The sequence below is a fragment of the Aulostomus chinensis genome, chromosome 19, assembly GCF_037954235.1.
Source record: "Aulostomus chinensis isolate RoL2024-O1b breed Wild chromosome 19, RoL_Achi_v1.0, whole genome shotgun sequence".
Taxonomy (NCBI): domain Eukaryota; kingdom Metazoa; phylum Chordata; class Actinopteri; order Syngnathiformes; family Aulostomidae; genus Aulostomus; species Aulostomus chinensis.
The window spans coordinates 11,921,792-11,941,650 of NC_141338.1; the positions used below are offsets into that span (position 1 = coordinate 11,921,792).

A 19,859-nucleotide genomic window follows, 5' to 3' on the forward strand; every position below is an offset into this window, starting at 1 on the left:
TCAAAAGCCACCAAAAATGTGCTACCCTGTACCGGTGAAGCCCCATCAGAATGGCTCTGCAATATTATCTGCAGGCAGTTAAAATGATGAAACTGACATGAAATTGATTCATCGTGAGCAGCAGTGAGGCGCAGACAGGTGCTTGTGAGTCTGAATGACTGACTATATACATCCTGCTGTGGCTGAATTGTAATCAACAGCTCAAAATAATCCCAAAGTAACTGCTTTAGGATGACGATTTGAACAAAAGTCTCACGTCTCACCGCAAGAAAAAGTTTGTTTTCTGAATGTATTTTGGAGGTGATCGGCTACAAAGGCTTGACTTGCATGTAAGACTCTGCATTCGTTGTGTCAGGCTTCATCTTTCCATTCAGTGTGTGAACATGATCGTTTTCAAAAAAGTTTCAGAATGAATTATCATCCTGAGTGGGTAGATGTAGCCTTCTGTTGACGTCAAGGATGGTGACCACTGATAAAAGTGACTCAACTGGTTTTAAGTCTGCTGTTAAAGACACAATGATACAGAAACGAAAAGACAGAGCTTGACTGGCTTCATTACGAACTCTCAGGAAATGTAATTTGATGCCAAGACAATAACAGCTTCATAAATCATAACAAATATTAGTGCGTAAGTAATTGTTTACTATATAAACTATCTTTAAAAGAATTCTACTGACACCTGAGCAGTTATTGTGGTCTTGGCTCTGACAGTCTCTGGAAAAACAACAAACTGTTTTGTGCTCAAGAAAAGATTGATCATTTGCAAACTTATTTTTTCCAGATTACCATCAAAATCCTGGAGGACAAATTTGGTACCACCGTGGACAAACCTCTTTTATTCATAAACTATCTTTATTTGTGTTTTATTCTTGTACAATTAAAGTATTCTGACTGTGAACTGTGAGTTCCTTGATAATGTTCTGAGCTGTGACTTGGGTTAAGTCACACTCTTACTTATTTTTACCCCAGATACAAAAGATGACTTAACATATCAGCAACAGAGTACGCGGTCTTTGTGTTGGGTACAACCTGTAAAAAAAAAAGTAACTAACAGTTTAAAAGAAATAGTGTGATAAATACACTTGAGGCTAACGTTATATCAAATCATAGAACATCGAAAAGTACTGCCAACACGCTGTATTTAATAACATTTATACAGATCTATTTTTAAAATGAGAACAAGTTGCTAGCTTCCCAATACAATATACTGTAAAAAGCCTTTTACAAGAGTCAAAGATTCAAATATATCGTATGCAGAACTTAAAAAATACTTACATCATGTCTTGTTTCTTTATAATTCCCAGTTCATACTCTTTTGTTCCATTTTACTTAAATTGAAGTAGCAATAGGAACCTTGTCTTGCATGTATTCACACAATTTACTCCATCTTTTGCACTCTTATTGATTTTTTTTTGGTTTGTTTCATTATTTTTCCTTTGTTTTTTTCCTCTTCTGAATGTTATGTGTCTCTTTATGGGTCTGCACAAATCTGATGAGTGGACATGTATTTTTGCCCCTCGGTGAGTTGAATGCTGGAGTGTTAAAGTGTTCAAGCCACAAGCCTAATGTACGCCATGATTTATTCATGAAGTCGGTTTTGATTTTATTTTGTCACATTTAATCCACTTCACCTTAACCAAGTATAAAAGCCATTTTTTTTATACTTAAACTTTTTCAACTTCGGTCAAGTTTTGCACATTAAAAAACATTCAGTAGCTGTTATAGGATACAGTACGTATGATCTCAAAAGGAAAAGAAACTTGATAGAAACTTAACCTTTTTCTTTTACGTAAACCTAAACATACCTCACTGTACCGACTTATTGTGTAACATTATTTCTCAGGTGTGAATGTCATTTCAAGAAGCTGTTGTTGGTGAAAACAAGAAAATAGAGCTTTTAAAACTATTAATCACCACTCAGAGCGCTACCTTGCTGGCAGAGAAATTTTGTGTGTGAGTGTGTGTGTGTGTGTGTGTGTGTGTGTGTGTGTGTGTGTGTGTGTGTGTGTGTGTGTGAGTGTGTGTGTGTGTGTGTGTGTGTGTGTGTGTGTGTGTGTGTGTGTGTGTGAGTGTGTGAGTGTGTGTGTGTGTGTGTGTGTGTGTGTTCTATGAAGGGAACCCTGATCTTTCCATGGCCTTTTTTGGAGCAACATCATGGTGATTGCACACAATTCTGCATGGTTGCCTTTGACACATTGTGGCATATCATAGCAGGAAAAGCACAAGCGCAAGCTGGTAGATTTCATCAGATAACCATGTTAGTTCTTCCTGTGCATTTCCTGCCATAACCTGCCCAACAGATTGATATGAAAAAGGGTTATATGCTGGGGAACACAAACCCAAGCACATTGATGAGAGTATCTTAAGATGGCCCCGTATTATTATCTTGTTAGTTTAGTCTTTGTGATGTCGTCTTTACCTCACAATTAATTAATTGCCAAATACTGATTTATATGTGGCAGAGCTGATGGGGTCAGGCGATAGATTGGATTTCTGAGCTGTAGAAAATTATAATTAAGCTGCCATGTAAAGTGTGCCGTACTGATGAGTAATTTAATGGTGGCAGGGTACACAGACAGTAAGTAATGGCAGGTTGGTGAGGTCAGCTGAATGGACTCGCCCGTGTATATTAAACCTCTTTTCTATTGGCTAAAAACCTGCTAACACCCGCTAGCATCTGGCTGTTGTCTCCAATGGAAACAGGTTTAATGGGTATTCACTCTCAGGTCCAATGAGTGCAGCAGAGGTGTATTTATTGGTTCCTATCAGCAATGTATGTCTGCTCTTGATCACCTGTCGGCCGCCCAAAGGCTTCAGCCTGCTCTCTCAGGCCAAACCCCTTAAACTTGCTGTCTCGATTTGCAATACCAGTACAGTAACCACTGAAACATCACCACTGACAACTGCATTCCTCTGAACCAAAAGCTGAAAAAACAGAGCTCTGGTGTTTTTTAGGTTTTTTTTGTTTGTTTGTTTGTTCTTTTGGACACTTTTCATTTACTGTGTTTGTGACTTTGTTACGGCAGGGTAAAAAAAGAAATCCAGCAGGTGTGGAAGGGTCTTCTACTTACAATGAGCGAGGGATCAGGCTCAAATAAGTAGAATGAAAAATGGGTTGTGTCAGTTTGTGTTTCAGTGCACAAACCTCATGGACAAGAGTGCAGGTTTTAATGTAACAGCCTAAATAGAGCTGTAAGACTTTCTCCTCCACGTAGGTTTCCCAGCTCAAATGTTATATATTTTTCTACAGATATATTTTATCATTATACGGCTACCTTCCTCCTCTTAGAATCAGTTTACCACTCTCAAAATAATTTAAAATGTATTATTTTCAGGTGGCATAGTTACATAATGTTGCTTTTAAGAGGTTTCAGCTCATTTCTACTCACTGGGAATTGATTTCCTTCAAAGAAACGAAACAGGAGCCAGACTAAAATCCATGAAAATGAAAGCGGACCTCTCCGTACCCTCTAGGGACTCATTAGCAAGCAGACTAAAGCCATACAGATAAAGCAGTTAGCCTCGCAACATTTAAGCTACAAACAGCTACACACTCCTCATGTGCTGCCCCCCCTCCTGCTTTTGCTTTTTTTTTTCAAATTTTCCTTCCTGATATTATATTTTTGATTCTTTACTTTTCCTCTCAGTAGTACACAAAGCAATGGTCAATTTTATCTCCAAAGTAACAGAATGGATCTGTCTTGCAAATCGACATATATTTATTTTATGTATATATTTATTTACGAATGTGTGATTTCAGGCTACGATGCAGGTTTACTGACTTTCTTTCTCCAATGCTTGGCTGCATGCTCATCAGCCGAAAAGAGCCCGACTTGCTTTTTTTCCTCCACAGTTTGTACAAAGAAACATGGTTCATAGTGAGATTTCCACTCAATCTGAGAGTTAATTTTAATAATGGCATCTCAAGTTGTGCTGCCAGAGGTTTTACAATGACCCTTATAATGCTCTACTATGCCACCTTGTGGCTAATATATCGTTTAAATTCTCTTCTGGAGGGGAAATTTTAAGGATGAGGCTATTAAGTTTTGCAGTCTTCCATCTTTGTTTCATTTATATTTTGATATTTTCTATGTTAAATTTTGAATACCAACCTGTTACCCTTTGACTGTTTGTTCTTGCATTTTTAAAGTCAAGACATATTTTATTGCTACCGCCTTTATTTTTTCAAAGCAAAAGATAATATCCTCCACAGCAGTAACTCCATAAGTCTTACGTTATTTGCATTTTCCATTCTGCAAATGACACATACAAGTTTTACAAAAGAAACCAAACCAGTTACAAAGTTACCAGCTGCCACACTGACAGTGCAAGATTTCTTCAAATCTAAGGTTTGACTAAGGAGACCAAAATTGAATCAGATTCATGTGACTTTTTTACTCCGCACTGTGCTGTGAAAGCAGTGCGGCGAAGAACAATGTTAGTTCTATGTCTGAAAAGCTTCATCCTGTCTGCTGAGTTCATTTCTTGAGTAGATTCACAGTGATTTATTTTTCCTTCCCTGCGGCCCATACTCAGGTCTGCGTTTGATGTCTGCAGGCCACATGGTTGCCCTCTCGGGGCTCCGGCACATGAGGAGAATACAGAGGTGGTCCAACCATCTGCACCTTGAACCTGATCAATACAGACGGTGAACGCTGGTTGCCCCGCCGCACTGCAGTTGAACGGGACACATTGGATGAAAATGACACCACAAATGTCTCTTTAAAGCCAGGGTGAGCTTCACCAACATGTTGAAGCACTTTTTAAAAAAGAGTCACACTTCTGCTGCTGCACATTCTGGGGATTCCCCGTTCGTGCTGAATGTCCTAATTTTGCTTTCGACGCTTTGCCGTGTACGCCTCACTCCCTCAGTCAGGCCTAAAGTATTTCTTAGAAGAAGAGTGTGTTCGCGGTAATGAGGGAAAGTATGTGTCCCATTGACCAACTGGTTCATTCTCTGCCTCAGAATGTTTTGCACACCACACGCAAATGCTGAGTGGCGTGGCCCTGTCAAGGCTTCAGTGGAACAGCAGAGCCACACATTCTGATGGAGCCTTTCGTCGAGATATAATCTCTGTAAACAGACTCATCGATACAGAATGAATATCTGCTAGCTACGAGTCCTCAGCCTTCACCGAACTGGGCCCTTCTGAAACTACTATTTTGGGGAGGTCATGTGATGCTAACGTACAGGCACAAGACATACTGACTGATTGCTGTGAATAAGTTCCATTTAAATTTAGTTTCCCAACACCCCCCCCCCCCCCACACACACACACACACACCCTCACCACCACTGATCGTGAGCGCCAATCAGTTTGCCTACTACTGTTTTACGGACTCGTTGCCTCCTTTTTTCAGTAAGTAGTGGTTGCTTGATGATGGAGTTGAGGCTCAGCACATGCTAACTGGAGGGCTGAATGAAGGCATTTGAAGCCGGATGACATCTGCCAAGTCTCAGCTCCAGCAGTCCCTCTCACATGAACACCAGTGTGATCGAAGGAGGAGGGCTTTGTGGTTTTGATGCAGGGGAGGGGAGGATCACCTCTAATGACTGCTGGAAGGCCTGTGTGCTAGTTCCAGCTGATCACCCTGAAGCACTTCCTTCACCCGTGTCTCTGACCCAGAATGACATAAACAGCTGAAAACCCTTCAGTCTTTGTCATGAACTGTGGTTTCATAGGGCTTCTTCAACTGAATACGGAGTCTCGGGCCGAGAGATGTTGCAAGAACTCTTGATTCGCTGCACACGACTTATGGTTGCCTACCAGTGAAGCCATCAGCTTAATTAGTTCAAGTCATGTCAGTTTGCTGTCTAGTTTGCTGTATTTCATGAACCTAGGTTTCTCACTGCTGTCTGCTGGTATGTGTAAAGGAGTGTGAAGGTGTTACATTAATACGAATTTTCCTAGAGGGCAGAAAAACTAACTCACTTCTAACTTGTCACTCATATTTGAAACCATGTACTGCAATTAAAGTCATGATATCTTGCGACAACATGCAGAAAACATGAATACAAATCATGACACTAGCTTAAATGTATATGATCAAATGAAACGGGAATTTGCCACAGATTCAAAACCCAATGAAAATCTGTCATCACAATTTTCTCCTACTGTTAAACAAGTTGTGTTCTTACTGCTTAGAAAAACTAAATCCAGCCGTTCTAACTATCCACTTTCTATACCACTTATCCGTTAATGGTTGTGCTGGATAGGGGTTTGAGCTTGTCCCAGCTGCCTTCAGGTGGGGGGGGGGAGTCACCCTGGACAGGTCACCAGTCCCTCACAGGGCCAACACATAGAGACAGACAACCATTCACACTCACAGTCACACCTACGGTCAGTTTAGAGAATCAATCAGCCTCGTCCCCTCTTGATGTCTTTGGACTGTGGGAGGAAGCTGGAGTACCAGAGAGAACCCACACAGGAACAGGGAGAACATGGAGACTCCACACAGAAAGATCCCGTGATGGAGCCAGGACTCGAACCCGGAACCTTCTTGCTGTGAGGCAACAGTGCTGACCACTGCACCACTGCACCAACAAAGTCTGTTTTAAATGAAACCAGCCTAATCACATTTTATTCCACGCTGAATGTGGGGACCAATTTTGAACACGCTAACAAAAAAGCAATCTCCCTCTATAAATTGGCCAGTTTTACTTCCACTGAGGATTTGGTTAGTCTGTCAGCATGAGTAAAGCCACACTTTTCACACCCATACCAGGGATGTTGCATGACCTGAAGAAGAACCCATAAATTTAGCAGCTCTGGATCAAGAGCAAGATGCAGAGATTTTTTCCTTCAACTTTGAGAGAAACTGTTGGACGCAGACACTACTTTGATCATCAGATCAAGCCTCATAAAAGCAGCATAGCTTTCACATGTATTTTAACATCAACTCTTGCTCGTTATCATGCTCTGATTTCAGTTTTGATGGACACACACAACCCGGCAACAAAAAAAATATATATAAAAAAACCAAACAAACTTCTGAATAAAATCTTAACCAATCTGGAGCTGTTAGAAGGCTAAAGTCTCCTTTTGGATTGAAAAAGGCTGAAATCAACGAGTTTGACTGAGATTTAATCCACACAGAGCGTTGGCCTCATTCCAGTGATGGATTCTCATGCAACTGAATATTGATTGTCCCCTTTTAGATATTTCAAGCAGCCATTTATAACAGTAGTGTGTTAACGCCTCACCCTTCACGTTAGTGTTTCCTAAATGGGGTAATACTTACCCCTAGGGGTACTTTGGAGTACTGCAGGGAGTAGGATAGGGTTTAAAAAATAATTAAATGTAGATGAAATAATATGTTATAGATTTATGACGCAGGACAAGCATAATTGTTAATCAGAATAGATCACATTACAACTTTATCTTAATGAGCTGGTTTTAATCATATTTAGAACATAGAATCTAAATTTGATATACTTTGGTTTATTGCCTACAATTTAGGATGAACCACATCCATCACTTGGTCACTTAGTGGCTTCAAACCACCTGAGAGGTCTCTGCCAAGATTTTGGACGTCTTCCTAGATGTTAGCCTTACCTGGACGAGTGCAGCCGATTCACTGGGTCGTATCAGTCCACAACCACTGGGACAATGTTAGTCACATATTTAAAAGAACTGTTGAAAGTAGACAGCTGTATCAATAAGTGCCAGGAATTGTTCTGCTAAACAGATTCCTCTAAATCTGCTAAAAGACACCATTTGGATAAGTTTAAACTGTGTGTTCGATGGGTAACTTCTTCATTTTTTAAGGTCTCTAAATTATTTATTAGGGAACAGGATGTGACAAAACGCTGTGAACCGATGGCAGTGACAGTATCAAGTGTTTTTTCAAAGCCACTTCTGATGTTTCTGCATCCCTATCAGGTGCAGAAGAGGCTTCGACTTCACTGTCCTGTAGAGACACCTAGTGGCTACTTAGAGTACTTTCTTTAAATTACATGACAAAATTCTCCTTTTTGTCTCCTAGAACGGTACAGGATATTCTTTTTAGTGTGTGGTAGAATGTGACTCTGACAGCTAGAGATGGATATTTGTTAAGTTTTTCAGAGTCTGCCACACCCACAAACGTGAACTTAATAATAATTGACCCGGGACTAAACACTAGAATCTATTAATATAAACAGTTATTGAGAAAATGCTTCCTTGTACATCGTCTCTAATTAGATTGCTCCAAGTCATGCTTTCATTCAATTCATAGTAAACTCAAGAAAACAAAATAATCAAACACACATCAGTAAACTTTGCATATCTTGAAAATAAGAAAAAGGAGCATTTAGCATTTGCTTCATCATATCAATGCGATGATGAAGGTTTGCCGATAAAATGTCAAGTATCCTGGTGTGGGGGATTTTTTTGGTTGTGGTAATACCCCTCAGTAGGGAAGCACTGCTGTGCAAAGGGTGTGTTAAGTGGTTTTAATGACAGGAAAGATTAACATTTATCTTTATACTAGAGTGATCCATCCATCCATCCATCCATCATCACTCTTCTTCTGCTTATCCAGGGTTAGTTCGCAGGGGCAGCAACCTAAGCAGAGAAACCCAGGCTTCCCTCTCCCCGGCTACTGCATCCAGCCCTTTTGGGGGATAGAGCAGCAGCTCTACTCTGAGCTCCTCCCATTTGGCGGAGCTTCTCACCCTATCTCTAAGGGAGAGCCCTGACACCCTCAGGAGGAAACTCACTTTGGCCACTCAATCTCGTCCTTTCGGTCGTTACCCAGAGCTCATGATCAAAGGTGTGGGTAAGAACATAGATCAGCTGGTAAATTGAGAGCTTTGCCTTTCGGCTCAGCTCCCTCTTGACCACGACGAAGCAATGCAGAGTCCGCATCACTGTAGATGCTGCACCAATCCGCCTGTCAATCTCACGATCCATTTTTCCCTCACTCGTGAAGAAGATCCCAGGGCCCTTGAACTCCTCCACCTGGGGTAGGATCTCATTCCCGACCCAAAGATGGCACTCCACCCTTTCCTGGGCGAGAACCACGGACTCAGACTTGGAGGTGCTGATTGTCATCCCAGCTTCACATTCGGTTGTGAACCAATCCAGCGAGAGCTGAAGGTCGCTGAAGCCAGCAGGACCACGTTGTCTGCAAAAAGCAGAGACACAATCCCGGCTGCACCTAGAGATTCTATCAATAAAAGTTATGAACAGAATCAGTGACAAAAGGCAGTCTGAGTGGAGTCCAAACCTCACTGGAAACGAGTCCTATTTACTGCCAGCAGTGCGGACCAAGCTCTTGCACTGGTCATACAGGGAGGAACCACCCAAATCAGGCAGTCTGATACCCCATGCTGAGTACCCCCCCCCCCCCCCCAATTCCCCCAGGGACATGATCAAATGCCTTCTCCAAGTCCTCAAAACACATGTAGACTGGTTGGTTTATACTTCTCCACACTTCATGTGATCAGGTGATCAGATAAACCTGTATGATCTTTTATCAGGAATCAACTGAGCGGTTGTGTGTTTTTGAAACACTGATGATGAAATGATGTGATATGTTTTATTTGTCTGTTATTTACTGAAATTAAAAACCGTTACGTCCTTGTCTTTTATCCGTCATTCCACATGCATCTCTTCAGTTCAACCTGAGGGTAAATGAGTATATCTGTGGATTCTTTGTTTTACAGGAAAAAACTATTCACTTGAGGTATTTCCTTGTTTGTTAATGATTAATTTGCAAAAAAATAAATAGAGGTTACACATTTTAAAACATTCATTTTTACTCCTGTATTCCCAAAATAGCAGTTTATAAGAACTGTTCCAGCAAAAAGTTAATTCTGTAATAAATTAACAACACAATTTCTATTTTTCATTCCCTTTTTACCCCCCCCCCCCACATACACACACACACACACACACACACACACACACACACACACACACACACACCACCTCTCCTCTACTTCTCCCACACTCACACCTACTCACCCCACCTCCTCCTGCTTTCAGGAATAATAAAGGTACATAAGTAACTCTACAGGTGCCACACGGACACTCTGAATCAATGCTGGTCACCCTCTCAGCATAATGTCATCTCATTATTTCGGCTTCTCTGTTTTAAGGAACAATGGGAGGAACAGCACAACCTCGGTGGTCCTCAACAATGCAGCAGATATATCCGTTATTGTGGTTTATTTTGTGGTGGTTTTGGCTGTGGGAGTGTGGGTGAGTTATTCAGTCCTCAGTTAACTACTCTCTCTCCTTTAAGGGACTTGAATGGTTAACTTCTTACTCAGTTGCAGTTTGTTTAAAACAGTGCCACAGAACAAGCAGAAATATTTCGATTTTTCAGAATTCAACATGACATTTATCTACATGCTAAAATAAGAGGCATCTCACTTCTAAATGGCTTTGTTTTGTCGCTTTCATTAGACCCTTGAAGTGGATTAAACAGAACAGGCAGGTGTTGAGGTGAAATCTAAGTGTCTTTTCAACAATTTAAAAAGACTGGCATGATCATCATGTGGAGTTATTGCGTAATGTTTTACATGCTCGCTTTTCTTTGCTGTAATAGTTGGATACAAATAAAATGCAATCATTCATCAATAGATACCAGATGAGTAAGGAAATAATGTGAGTCTGGTCTTTATATGAGGGGATAATGTGAAATGTATCCTGCAGGCGATGGTCCGGACAAACCGAGCCACAGTTGGGGGCTTCTTCCTTGCAGGGAGGAGTATGGTGTGGTGGCCTGTGGGTATCCAGCTGCTGAGGATAACTCTCTGTCTGTCTGTCTGTCTGTCTGTCTGTCTGTCACACACACACACACACACACACACACACACACACACTACAGTCATGTAAAAAGCTTCAAAGCAAATTGATTTAGTTTCATCTTGTAAATTTCAGTTCAAGTTTATTGCAACGTAGTTCCAAATAACAAATTCAGTTTCGAATTATGCTTTTCAAATCCAGTTTTCAATGCAGTGATTTGATCTGCTCTGTATAACTTCAAATACTAGTTATTTCAATTGAGTTTCTAGTTTCCCATTTTTAGACCATATTCATGGTTCATACCAGAACACGCGCTTGAGTTTGTAAACCAACATTTTTGGATTGTTTTGCCTTTGCTGGTACATTTGTTAGCGGCTAAGGGGCACACTTAGCTTCAAGCTAAATATACATGGCTGGCTCTTTCTGCATTCTGAAGTTACAAGATGAGAAAACATGCTCTTTGAACTCAAGACTTTGATTTGTTTGCACTTGAGGGCCAAACCTCACTTTGTGGATAAAGTACGGCAGTTTTCAGGCATTGAAATGTGTTACTGAACGTCCAGGCAACTTTCAACACTCACTGGCAGAGAAGTACTTTGGTTCAGATGGGAATTTTGCTAAATGGCAGAATAAGAGTTGTTGTAACGGCAGCGCATATGTTTTTATTTAGTGAGTAACTGATCGATCACGCTCTCATTATATGGACTGTGACATTCAACACGTAGTCTCCAGTCCTCTTCTTTCTCGTTTGTCATCAGAATAGTGCATGTCTGATTCTAAACTCAAGATTTTGAGAAATGACACACGAGTGTTTTCATATTCATAACTATGCATTCTACAGATTGGAGCATCGCTTTTTGCCAGTAACATTGGCAGTGGGCACTTTGTAGGAATCGCAGGGACTGCTGCAGCTGCAGGGATAGCCATCGGTGGATTTGAATGGAATGTGAGTAATCATGTACCAATTATATCGTCACAGTCCTCTCACATCTTCTTTTGTCTGTCAGGAGCTGGTTTCCTTGTCGATCACCAAGAGACCGTTACCCTGTGGTAGATGAAAGGAAACAGACCATGATATTAGAAACTGTAGAAATTGTGTCTGTGATTATTTCCCATTTGTAATTGTGTTTCAGGCTCTAATAGTGGTTGTGATTCTGGGATGGCTCTTTGTGCCCATCTACATTAAAGCCGGGGTAAACACAACATATGAAATCACCTTATTTATTTCCTATATTGAAAAGTGAATTCTGTCATGCTGTCACTGTCAGATAAAATAAAATAATTCGGGGAAAACCTGTGGGTGTGTTTAGGTGGTCACCATGCCTGAGTACTTGAAGAAGAGGTTTGGGGGGCAGCGTATTCGCATCTATCTCTCCGTGTTGTCCCTCTTCCTCTACGTATTCACCAAAATCTCAGTAAGTCATGAAAACAGTAACCCATCTCTCGTATGCCATAATCTATTCTAGTATTGATTGGATGTAATTCACAGAAATAACACATTTGCTCTTCTTCCACACAGGCTGACATGTTCTCAGGTGCCATATTTATCAACCAGGCTCTTGGGCTGAATATCTACATTGCTGTAGTTCTGCTGCTACTGATTACTGCGCTTTACACCGTCACAGGTCTGTCCTCTTACAGCGATTTAATTTAGTTCTTGTTATATCTAAACGAAATATTAACCATAAATCTAAGCAAGAGGTGTCATCAACATGAATTGCTGGGGGTAAAGTCTTCCAGAGCCAATACATAGACATACACACGACACACACACACACACGCACACACACTTGAACTTTAGTTTACAAGTCGAGCAGTTTTTACAACTCATAACTGTGACTCCTTTGGTCACACCTGTTAAAAACTTGATGCATTAACCTGAGTTGTGTCCATGAACATCATTAAAATGTACTGATTTTGAATGGAGAAAAGATCTTTCAATGACAAGGCATGTTTTATTCCAGGTGGACTGGCTGCCGTCATCTACACAGACACCTTACAAACCATCATCATGATTGTTGGATCGTTTATCCTAATGGGCTTTGGTAATACTGGATTTCCTTGTCTCATCCCTTTACTTGCTTTACATAAAAGCTAGATATTGAGCTAGCAAAACAATTTCAAGACAGTAGGTTGCTGTTACACCACTCTGTTCACACACACACACACACACACACACACACACACACACACACAAAAATCCCAACTTCAACTCCACACTAGCTAAAAATCGAGTTAACGCTCCTTGACATACGTAACATGCACGTCACCAGTGGATTGTAATTACTTTCAATTCCAGAAGGAGGAGACAAAAATTATACAACATAACTTTAAATGACAAGTGGATGAAGTCTCTTAAAATCAATTTAACCTCCACACTTGTGCTCCCAGCTTTCCATGAAGTGGGCGGTTACGAAAACTTCCAGGAACGCTACATGATTGCCGTCCCGTCGATCACGGGTAACATCAGTGAGAGCTGCTACGAGCCTCGGGCTGACTCTTTCCACATCTTTAGGGATGCCATTACTGGAGACCTGCCATGGCCTGGTCTGGTGTTTGGACTCACCATTCAAGCCACGTGGTACTGGTGCACCGATCAGGTCAGAGACGAAGATGAACGTTGAATATTTCCTTTTAACGCAGGCTCAATCAATTGATCGTCACATAACCTAACCCAAATATTTACCCTTCAAGGTCAAAGCTTATCAGCTAAGAGCACGGACCAGCAGTACCGATAAAATTAAACGATGTGTGTTCAGTCTAAAACCAAAAATGGCGATCAAGTGTTTCCTGTGTAAGCAGATGCATCCTGTGCCTCATCGCCTTTAGACCTCTGTTGTTGACCAAAACGATTTAAAACGCTTAAGTGATCCACAGTGATGCATTTTATAATGGTTGACATGCTCCATTTATACTACACCGCTGCAGTAAATGGTTGTAGTAGTAAATCTAGAACTGGAACTAGTCTCCAGCAAACACGCTCAGTCCTCCTGTTTAGGCAACTGTTGCTAAGCAGCTTGAAGAAGTCCTGTAAAAGAAAAAAAATTAAAATATATATTTTTGATTCAAAAAATAGGGTCAGGCTCGCTCCGGATGGAAAGCCTGGCTCTGAATATTGTCACCTTCTTAAAATAATTGCCTAAGTCATTTTTTGACCATTTTTTTTTTACCTAAAATGATGTTTCGTCTCCAGTTTTTTTTTGTATTTTCCGAAAAACCTGACCCAGGCAATTATTTTAGAAGGCAATGATATGCTAATCCAGCACCCACAAAAACGCCTTGGTTCCCCAAACTCATGCCTCATGCAGGTAGCACTTGAAGAGGCTAATCAGCTAGCATATTAGCTAACAGGGTCTGGGAGGTTTTAGTTACAGCAGAGGTTTGCTGGCTTGGAATGTTCTTGTTATTGTCTGTATGCGAATGTAATGCACTGCCCCTCTCCGGTGTGACATCATTGTATTATTTGCAGGTGATTGTTCAGCGTTGTCTCTCAGCCAAAAATTTATCCCACGTCAAGGCCGGCTGTATCTTGTGTGGCTACCTGAAGTTGCTGCCAATGTTCCTCATGGTTTTCCCAGGGATGATCAGCAGGATTCTCTATGCTGGTGAGTGCGTTGCTGTGTTCGAAGCTCCGAACGTACAATTGAAGCTCCCGCAGACCGTAAGATAATAGTCTGATCTTTTTCCAGATGAGGTGGCCTGCGTGGAGCCAGCTGAATGTGTAAAACACTGTGGCGCCTCTGTGGGCTGCACCAACATTGCTTATCCCAAACTGGTGGTGGATCTTATGCCCAATGGTGGGTGGCTGAAGACTGTGAACAGCACATTTCTCAAACCGTCTTCTTTCTTAAACTCTTATTTCTTTTGTTTCAGGTCTGCGAGGTCTCATGCTGTCGGTGATGCTGGCCTCTCTGATGAGCTCACTCACCTCCATCTTCAACAGCGCCAGTACACTCTTTACCATGGACATCTACACTAAAATTCGCAGCTCAGCTAGTGAAAAGGAACTCATGATTGCTGGCAGGTAAAATTATTAAATGATTTTAAATAAGACACTTTAAAACCTGAAACTACAAATGCATGTTTGGTTTGTGTAGAGTTTTCATCTTGGTTCTGATTGGCGTGAGCATAGCTTGGATCCCTGTGGTGCAGTCCGCCCAGAGTGGTCAGCTCTTTGACTACATCCAGTCTATCACCAGTTACCTCACGCCACCTGTTGCAGCCGTCTTCATGCTCGCCATCTTCTGCAAACGAGTCAACGAGGCTGTGAGTTCACACCTTTAGTCATCTTTTGAATCATGGAGTCATTTGTTACAAAAGGGTGACGGGTACTCCAGTCAGATCCAGTCACTGTATGATTGAGAGCAATATAATCTGTCATTTCTACTGGCCAAAGGTCTTTGGTTTTTACAGCCTCCTCTAAGTACTTGTGAAATGGAGTTGACTAAGTGGACACAAAGTAGACTACGTGAATTGAAAAGTTGCTTTTTGTATTTGTGTTTTGTTTGCTGCTAGTCCGCCCCTGGGCAGCAGAACCACATCAGTCCAACCATCTTACCGCATCCACTCTTACAAGATGCAGTGGGAGGGTTTAACCGTATGTGTCATCGGGGATACAAAGATTGGTCATTGTGCATTTATTTCACAACAACTATGTCATGAGATTTTAGTGCAACATTTATTGTCTTCTGTTGGCTGCTCTTAACAAATCATGTCTTTATTTCTGCGTGCTACTTTTTCATGCAGCTCTGCTAAATATGTTGTTTTAATTTTTAACAGGAAAGATTCTCATGAAAACTGGTTGAGACATTCATGCGGTCCTCAAGACAGCTAATAACCTCAGTGCTCCTGAACTTGCATCCAGCTATGTTATGTTAACGTTCTAAAAAGCTACCTAGGCCAGCGTAGTAAACCTAGCAGTTTGATAGCATTTTCATCATGAACGTGTTGCTAGCTTAAGTGCTAAAGGTAGCATGGGCATACTAACGAACTTCATAATACCTCTAGTCCACCATCTCTGAGCAAACAAAACCTGACCCAAACTCTGTTGACATCTGGTTTTCTCCCTCCTTTCAGGCATGATGTCCGGCCATTAACTACACTTAAGTGCGATACAAACTAAGTTTTAAAAACATGCTTTTATTGATGTTTAACACCACAGGTCCAATAACGCAGCATTAAAAGATAAAGATACATCACCTAGCATGAAACACAGGAATAGGCAAACCTATAGATGAATTTTAAAAACATTTATGGACACTAATTTTGGTGTAAAAGTGAGCTAAGAGATGTAGCCGTGGAGGTTTAGCCAGTGCGGCAGTGTTCATGCACATTGTTCAAAGTGCTGCTAGCATGACTGTGGGCTTTAGTTTTTTCCTAAATGTGTTTTTTATGTCTAAACACCACTTCACCTATCCCCAGGGTGCATTTTATGGCCTCATGATTGGCCTGTTGATCGGCCTCTCTAGGATGATTGCTGAGTTTGTGTACGGGACAGGCAGCTGTGTCGAGCCCAGTAACTGCCCCACCATTATATGTGGAGTTCACTACCTCTACTTCTCCATCATACTCTTCGTTGTCTCGTGTATCATCATCCTGGTGGTATCGCTCATGACCAAACCCATAGATGACAAGCATGTATGTGTCACCTGGATAAATCATTCATTTAATTTTCATGTGACTCTGAAGACAGCAATGCCTGAATCAACTTTACGAAAACTTTCCTGTCCAGTTGTATCGACTGTGCTGGAGCCTAAGGAACAATACAGAAGAACGGGTGGATCTGGAAAAAGAAGATTGGGTTGATAACCAAAATTCTGACGATATGGATATGGAGGGTAATCAGCGTATGTGGTGTAAAAACATAGATGCATTGACACAAACTGTTTGTTTCACTCTCCACTGCTTGTGTTTGTGCCATCATAGAACCAGAAGGAGAACCAGGCTTCTGCAAAAAGGCCATAATGTGCTTCTGCGGCCTGGAGCAGAAAAAAGCCCCCACCCTCAGCCCAGAGGAGCAGGCCGAGCTACAGAAGAAGCTAACGGACACCACAGAGGTGCCGCTATGGAGGAACATCGTCAACGCCAATGCTCTCATTCTCCTGTGCGTGGCTGTTTTCTTCCATGGTTTTTACGGTTAATTAACTCTCTCTCTCTCTCTGATCATTTAAATTTTGTGACTTTTTTAAAATCTAATGTTTGACCTAAGGGACTATACTTTGTAGCCTATTACCCTGCAGCAAAAGAAAAAATAGAATTACTTTTTTATAACGCATAGTGGTTGTACGTCATCCACTTCACGGCATAACATTCCGTTTGTGGTGTGTGCGCAGGGTAACAGGGAAGGTAATGGACAGCTTTCATGAAGCCCAGCCCCTCCGTGCTCTTGGCTCTCTTACACGCTTCCTTATTGCCGAACACATGTAGCTTAGTCAAGTCAAGTCAAGTCAATTTTATTTATATAGCGCCAAATCACAACAAAAGTTAGCTCATGACACTTTACAGGGAGAGCAGGTCTAGTACCACACTCCTTCAATGAATTTACACTTACATTGAAGTGACGTGAAAAATGAGGAAAGTCAAGACTCAAGTCAGGATGCTGCCTTCAGCCATGTAAACAAACACTGGTAAAGTGAGCTGGAATGCATTAGGGCCACCCGTGAGGAAAAAAAAAAGACAGGAGGTAGATTTTTTTTCATCCCGCACTTTGAGGAAAAATTCAAAATTTCAAGGAAAAAAAAGGTAAATGTAAATGAGAGTAAAGTCAAAATACAATGTTGAGAATAAAGTCAACATAAAATGCCTTGAATTGTCCTCCAAGCTTGTGTGGTTTATCCTTTGGAACGGTGGCAGTTTTCAGCACTGTCTCTTCAAAGTCCTAATACTGATAACTACCGTGCTTGTGAGCTAAAAGAAAAAGCATTTCTTTGTTACTTAAGTCGAGTCTGAAGTATAGTTTCACCAGTTCATCTAACTGCCTGCACAGCATTTTGTAGAGGCAGTCACACGCGTTGGTTGTTATCGTCTCAAAAGGCCGACTTTACTCTCGACACTGGATTTCTTAATAATAATAATAATAATAATAATAATACATTTTATTTAAGGCGCCTTTCAGGACACTCAAGGTCGCCGTACAAGGTTAAAAACAGGGCAACCAGTGCAAAACATAGCAAAACAGTGCAAAGCAAACAAGCAAAATTAAAAAAGCAACAATCATTTTGGAGCAGAGCAAACTACACAGATTCACAGGCCTGTCTGAAGAGGTGGGTTTTGAGGTGTGATTTAAAGGTCTATGGATTCAGTTTTCTTCTCTATATTTTGACTTTTTTTCTTTCATGGGTGGCCCTAATCCTCTTCTGTAGGAATGCACAGCAGATGTGTATAGATTACAATTTGAATAAGAGCAATGTCGATCTAAACCTTGTTTTTCTCATCACCAGTACCCATTTTCATTCTTCCTTTTTTTTTTTTTCCCGACTCCCTTTGCTTTCCTCTTGTGGTTCACGGCTAAAAAAAATTCACTTGCTGTTTAATTTATTCCTCATTATTTCCTGGTGCGCTCTATTCTTGGTATGTTACCAATTATTATGAGACTCTGATGTAATGAATCGTAAAATGTTCTGACCTGAGCACTGTTTAATCTTTTCCTTAAAGGAGTTCCCAGCGCCTCACTGTGACATGCTGTATTCTCTCAGTTTTATTACTTCCAGCAGAAGGTGCGAAGGTTATCACCAACTTATTTGTTTGCGTTTGGTCTGTTAGCAGGATATCTGAAAGTCTAATGGTAGAATTTTGGTTGTAAAGATAGTTTACAGTACAGGGAGGATCTTTTGGAGGTGATGTAGCAGGATTAGCAGCACTAGCAGGATGAACTTAGCAGTGTCACAGTCACATATGAAATCATTTGAGGAAGAAAGTTTTTGGATTCGTCTTGATCGTATTCTGGATCACTGATTCGGAATATGACTTAACGACCCAGGAAAAAAATAGAGCGTATTTTGTTTAAGAATTACAATTAAACAGACAAGTATGAATGAGTTGATGGTATGGATGGTGATCCACATCCACGGTCCAGAGGAGCCTCCTTAGTGGAGCGATGCCAACCGTGGCGTGAGAACACTGTGCTAAATGTAGCTACTGTTGAATTATAACTTATTTCATTACACTTGAATTGCGTTTGTAAGGTTTTCTTTGCAGCGTTATCTCTTACGCTCCAATTACTTTATACCTGTTACCTTTTATTTCATATCAGTTTAATTATATTTGCCATGATTGTGCTGGCCATCACTGGTGACTAATGAACCAAAGATTTGTCTCCAGCTAAACTCCAACTGTCCTCCCTCTCCCCCGTTAGTGGAGCGTGTTTGAACTTGTGAAATCGTTGATGGCGGCGTGTTCTTGCACGGTAGAAGAAGACGAACGGCTTTAACGGTGTGATGGTGTTTTGGATGAAATAAACACATTTGTGTGTGACAAAGCATTTCTGTTGCATGTACTGCGTGTTCTTCTCATCGCTATGGTGCGCATCTCAGACACTGAGCTGTCTCAAACCACAGGGACCGCAGCAGCTTTCACAAAATGCCAATGAAGAAGTAAAATGCAACAAGAAAACAAGGAAGCTGAATGTCCCTTTTAACGTGAGGATAAATGGAGAGGTGTCACATCTACAGTATGTTAACAGTTCCTCAGGGTAGCACAGTAGCAGGTCAAATGTGTGGTGCCCAAAAATTTTCCCTTTGAGGGCAAAAAAGGGAAACTTGTGGTGGGTGGTGGGCCAAAACAGACACTGAATTGTTGTCTGTGTGCTATTGTCTCTGCCTCACCTTTTGACTTCACCCGCACACATCCTGCACATCTAATGTCTGCCTTCAGTTGCGATTATGCAAAAACTATAAATACAATTTAGTCCACTTGTTTAGCTCACAAAAACTTTTTTACAGTGTAATTTTTAACAATTTGATTTTTTTATTTTTTTTACTGTTAGACCTGTTATTATTGTTATTGGGTTATTGTTCAGTTTTTTTCTTTTTGGAGTAAATTCAACCTTGCAAGCCATACAGTAAGTATCCTGCGGGCCCCACTTGGGCAGTCCAGGTCTAGACGTATGCTGGAAGTTCGATAGCT

General features: G+C 41.1%; 1 protein-coding gene across 1 annotated transcript; it reads left to right on the forward strand.

Moving 5' to 3' along the window:
• The first annotated feature begins 10,022 nt into the window (after positions 1-10,022).
• On the forward strand, positions 10,023-19,207 carry slc5a1 (solute carrier family 5 member 1). Its single transcript, XM_086186460.1, is given in 15 exon segments — positions 10,023-10,187; positions 10,644-10,715; positions 11,578-11,682; positions 11,870-11,929; positions 12,047-12,151; positions 12,256-12,361; positions 12,701-12,781; positions 13,128-13,336; positions 14,206-14,341; positions 14,426-14,533; positions 14,610-14,760; positions 14,762-15,002; positions 16,158-16,373; positions 16,468-16,573; positions 16,662-19,207. Coding segments are annotated over 15 exon segments (2,049 nt in total). The 5' UTR covers positions 10,023-10,049; the 3' UTR covers positions 16,877-19,207.
• The last annotated feature ends 652 nt before the right edge of the window (positions 19,208-19,859 follow it).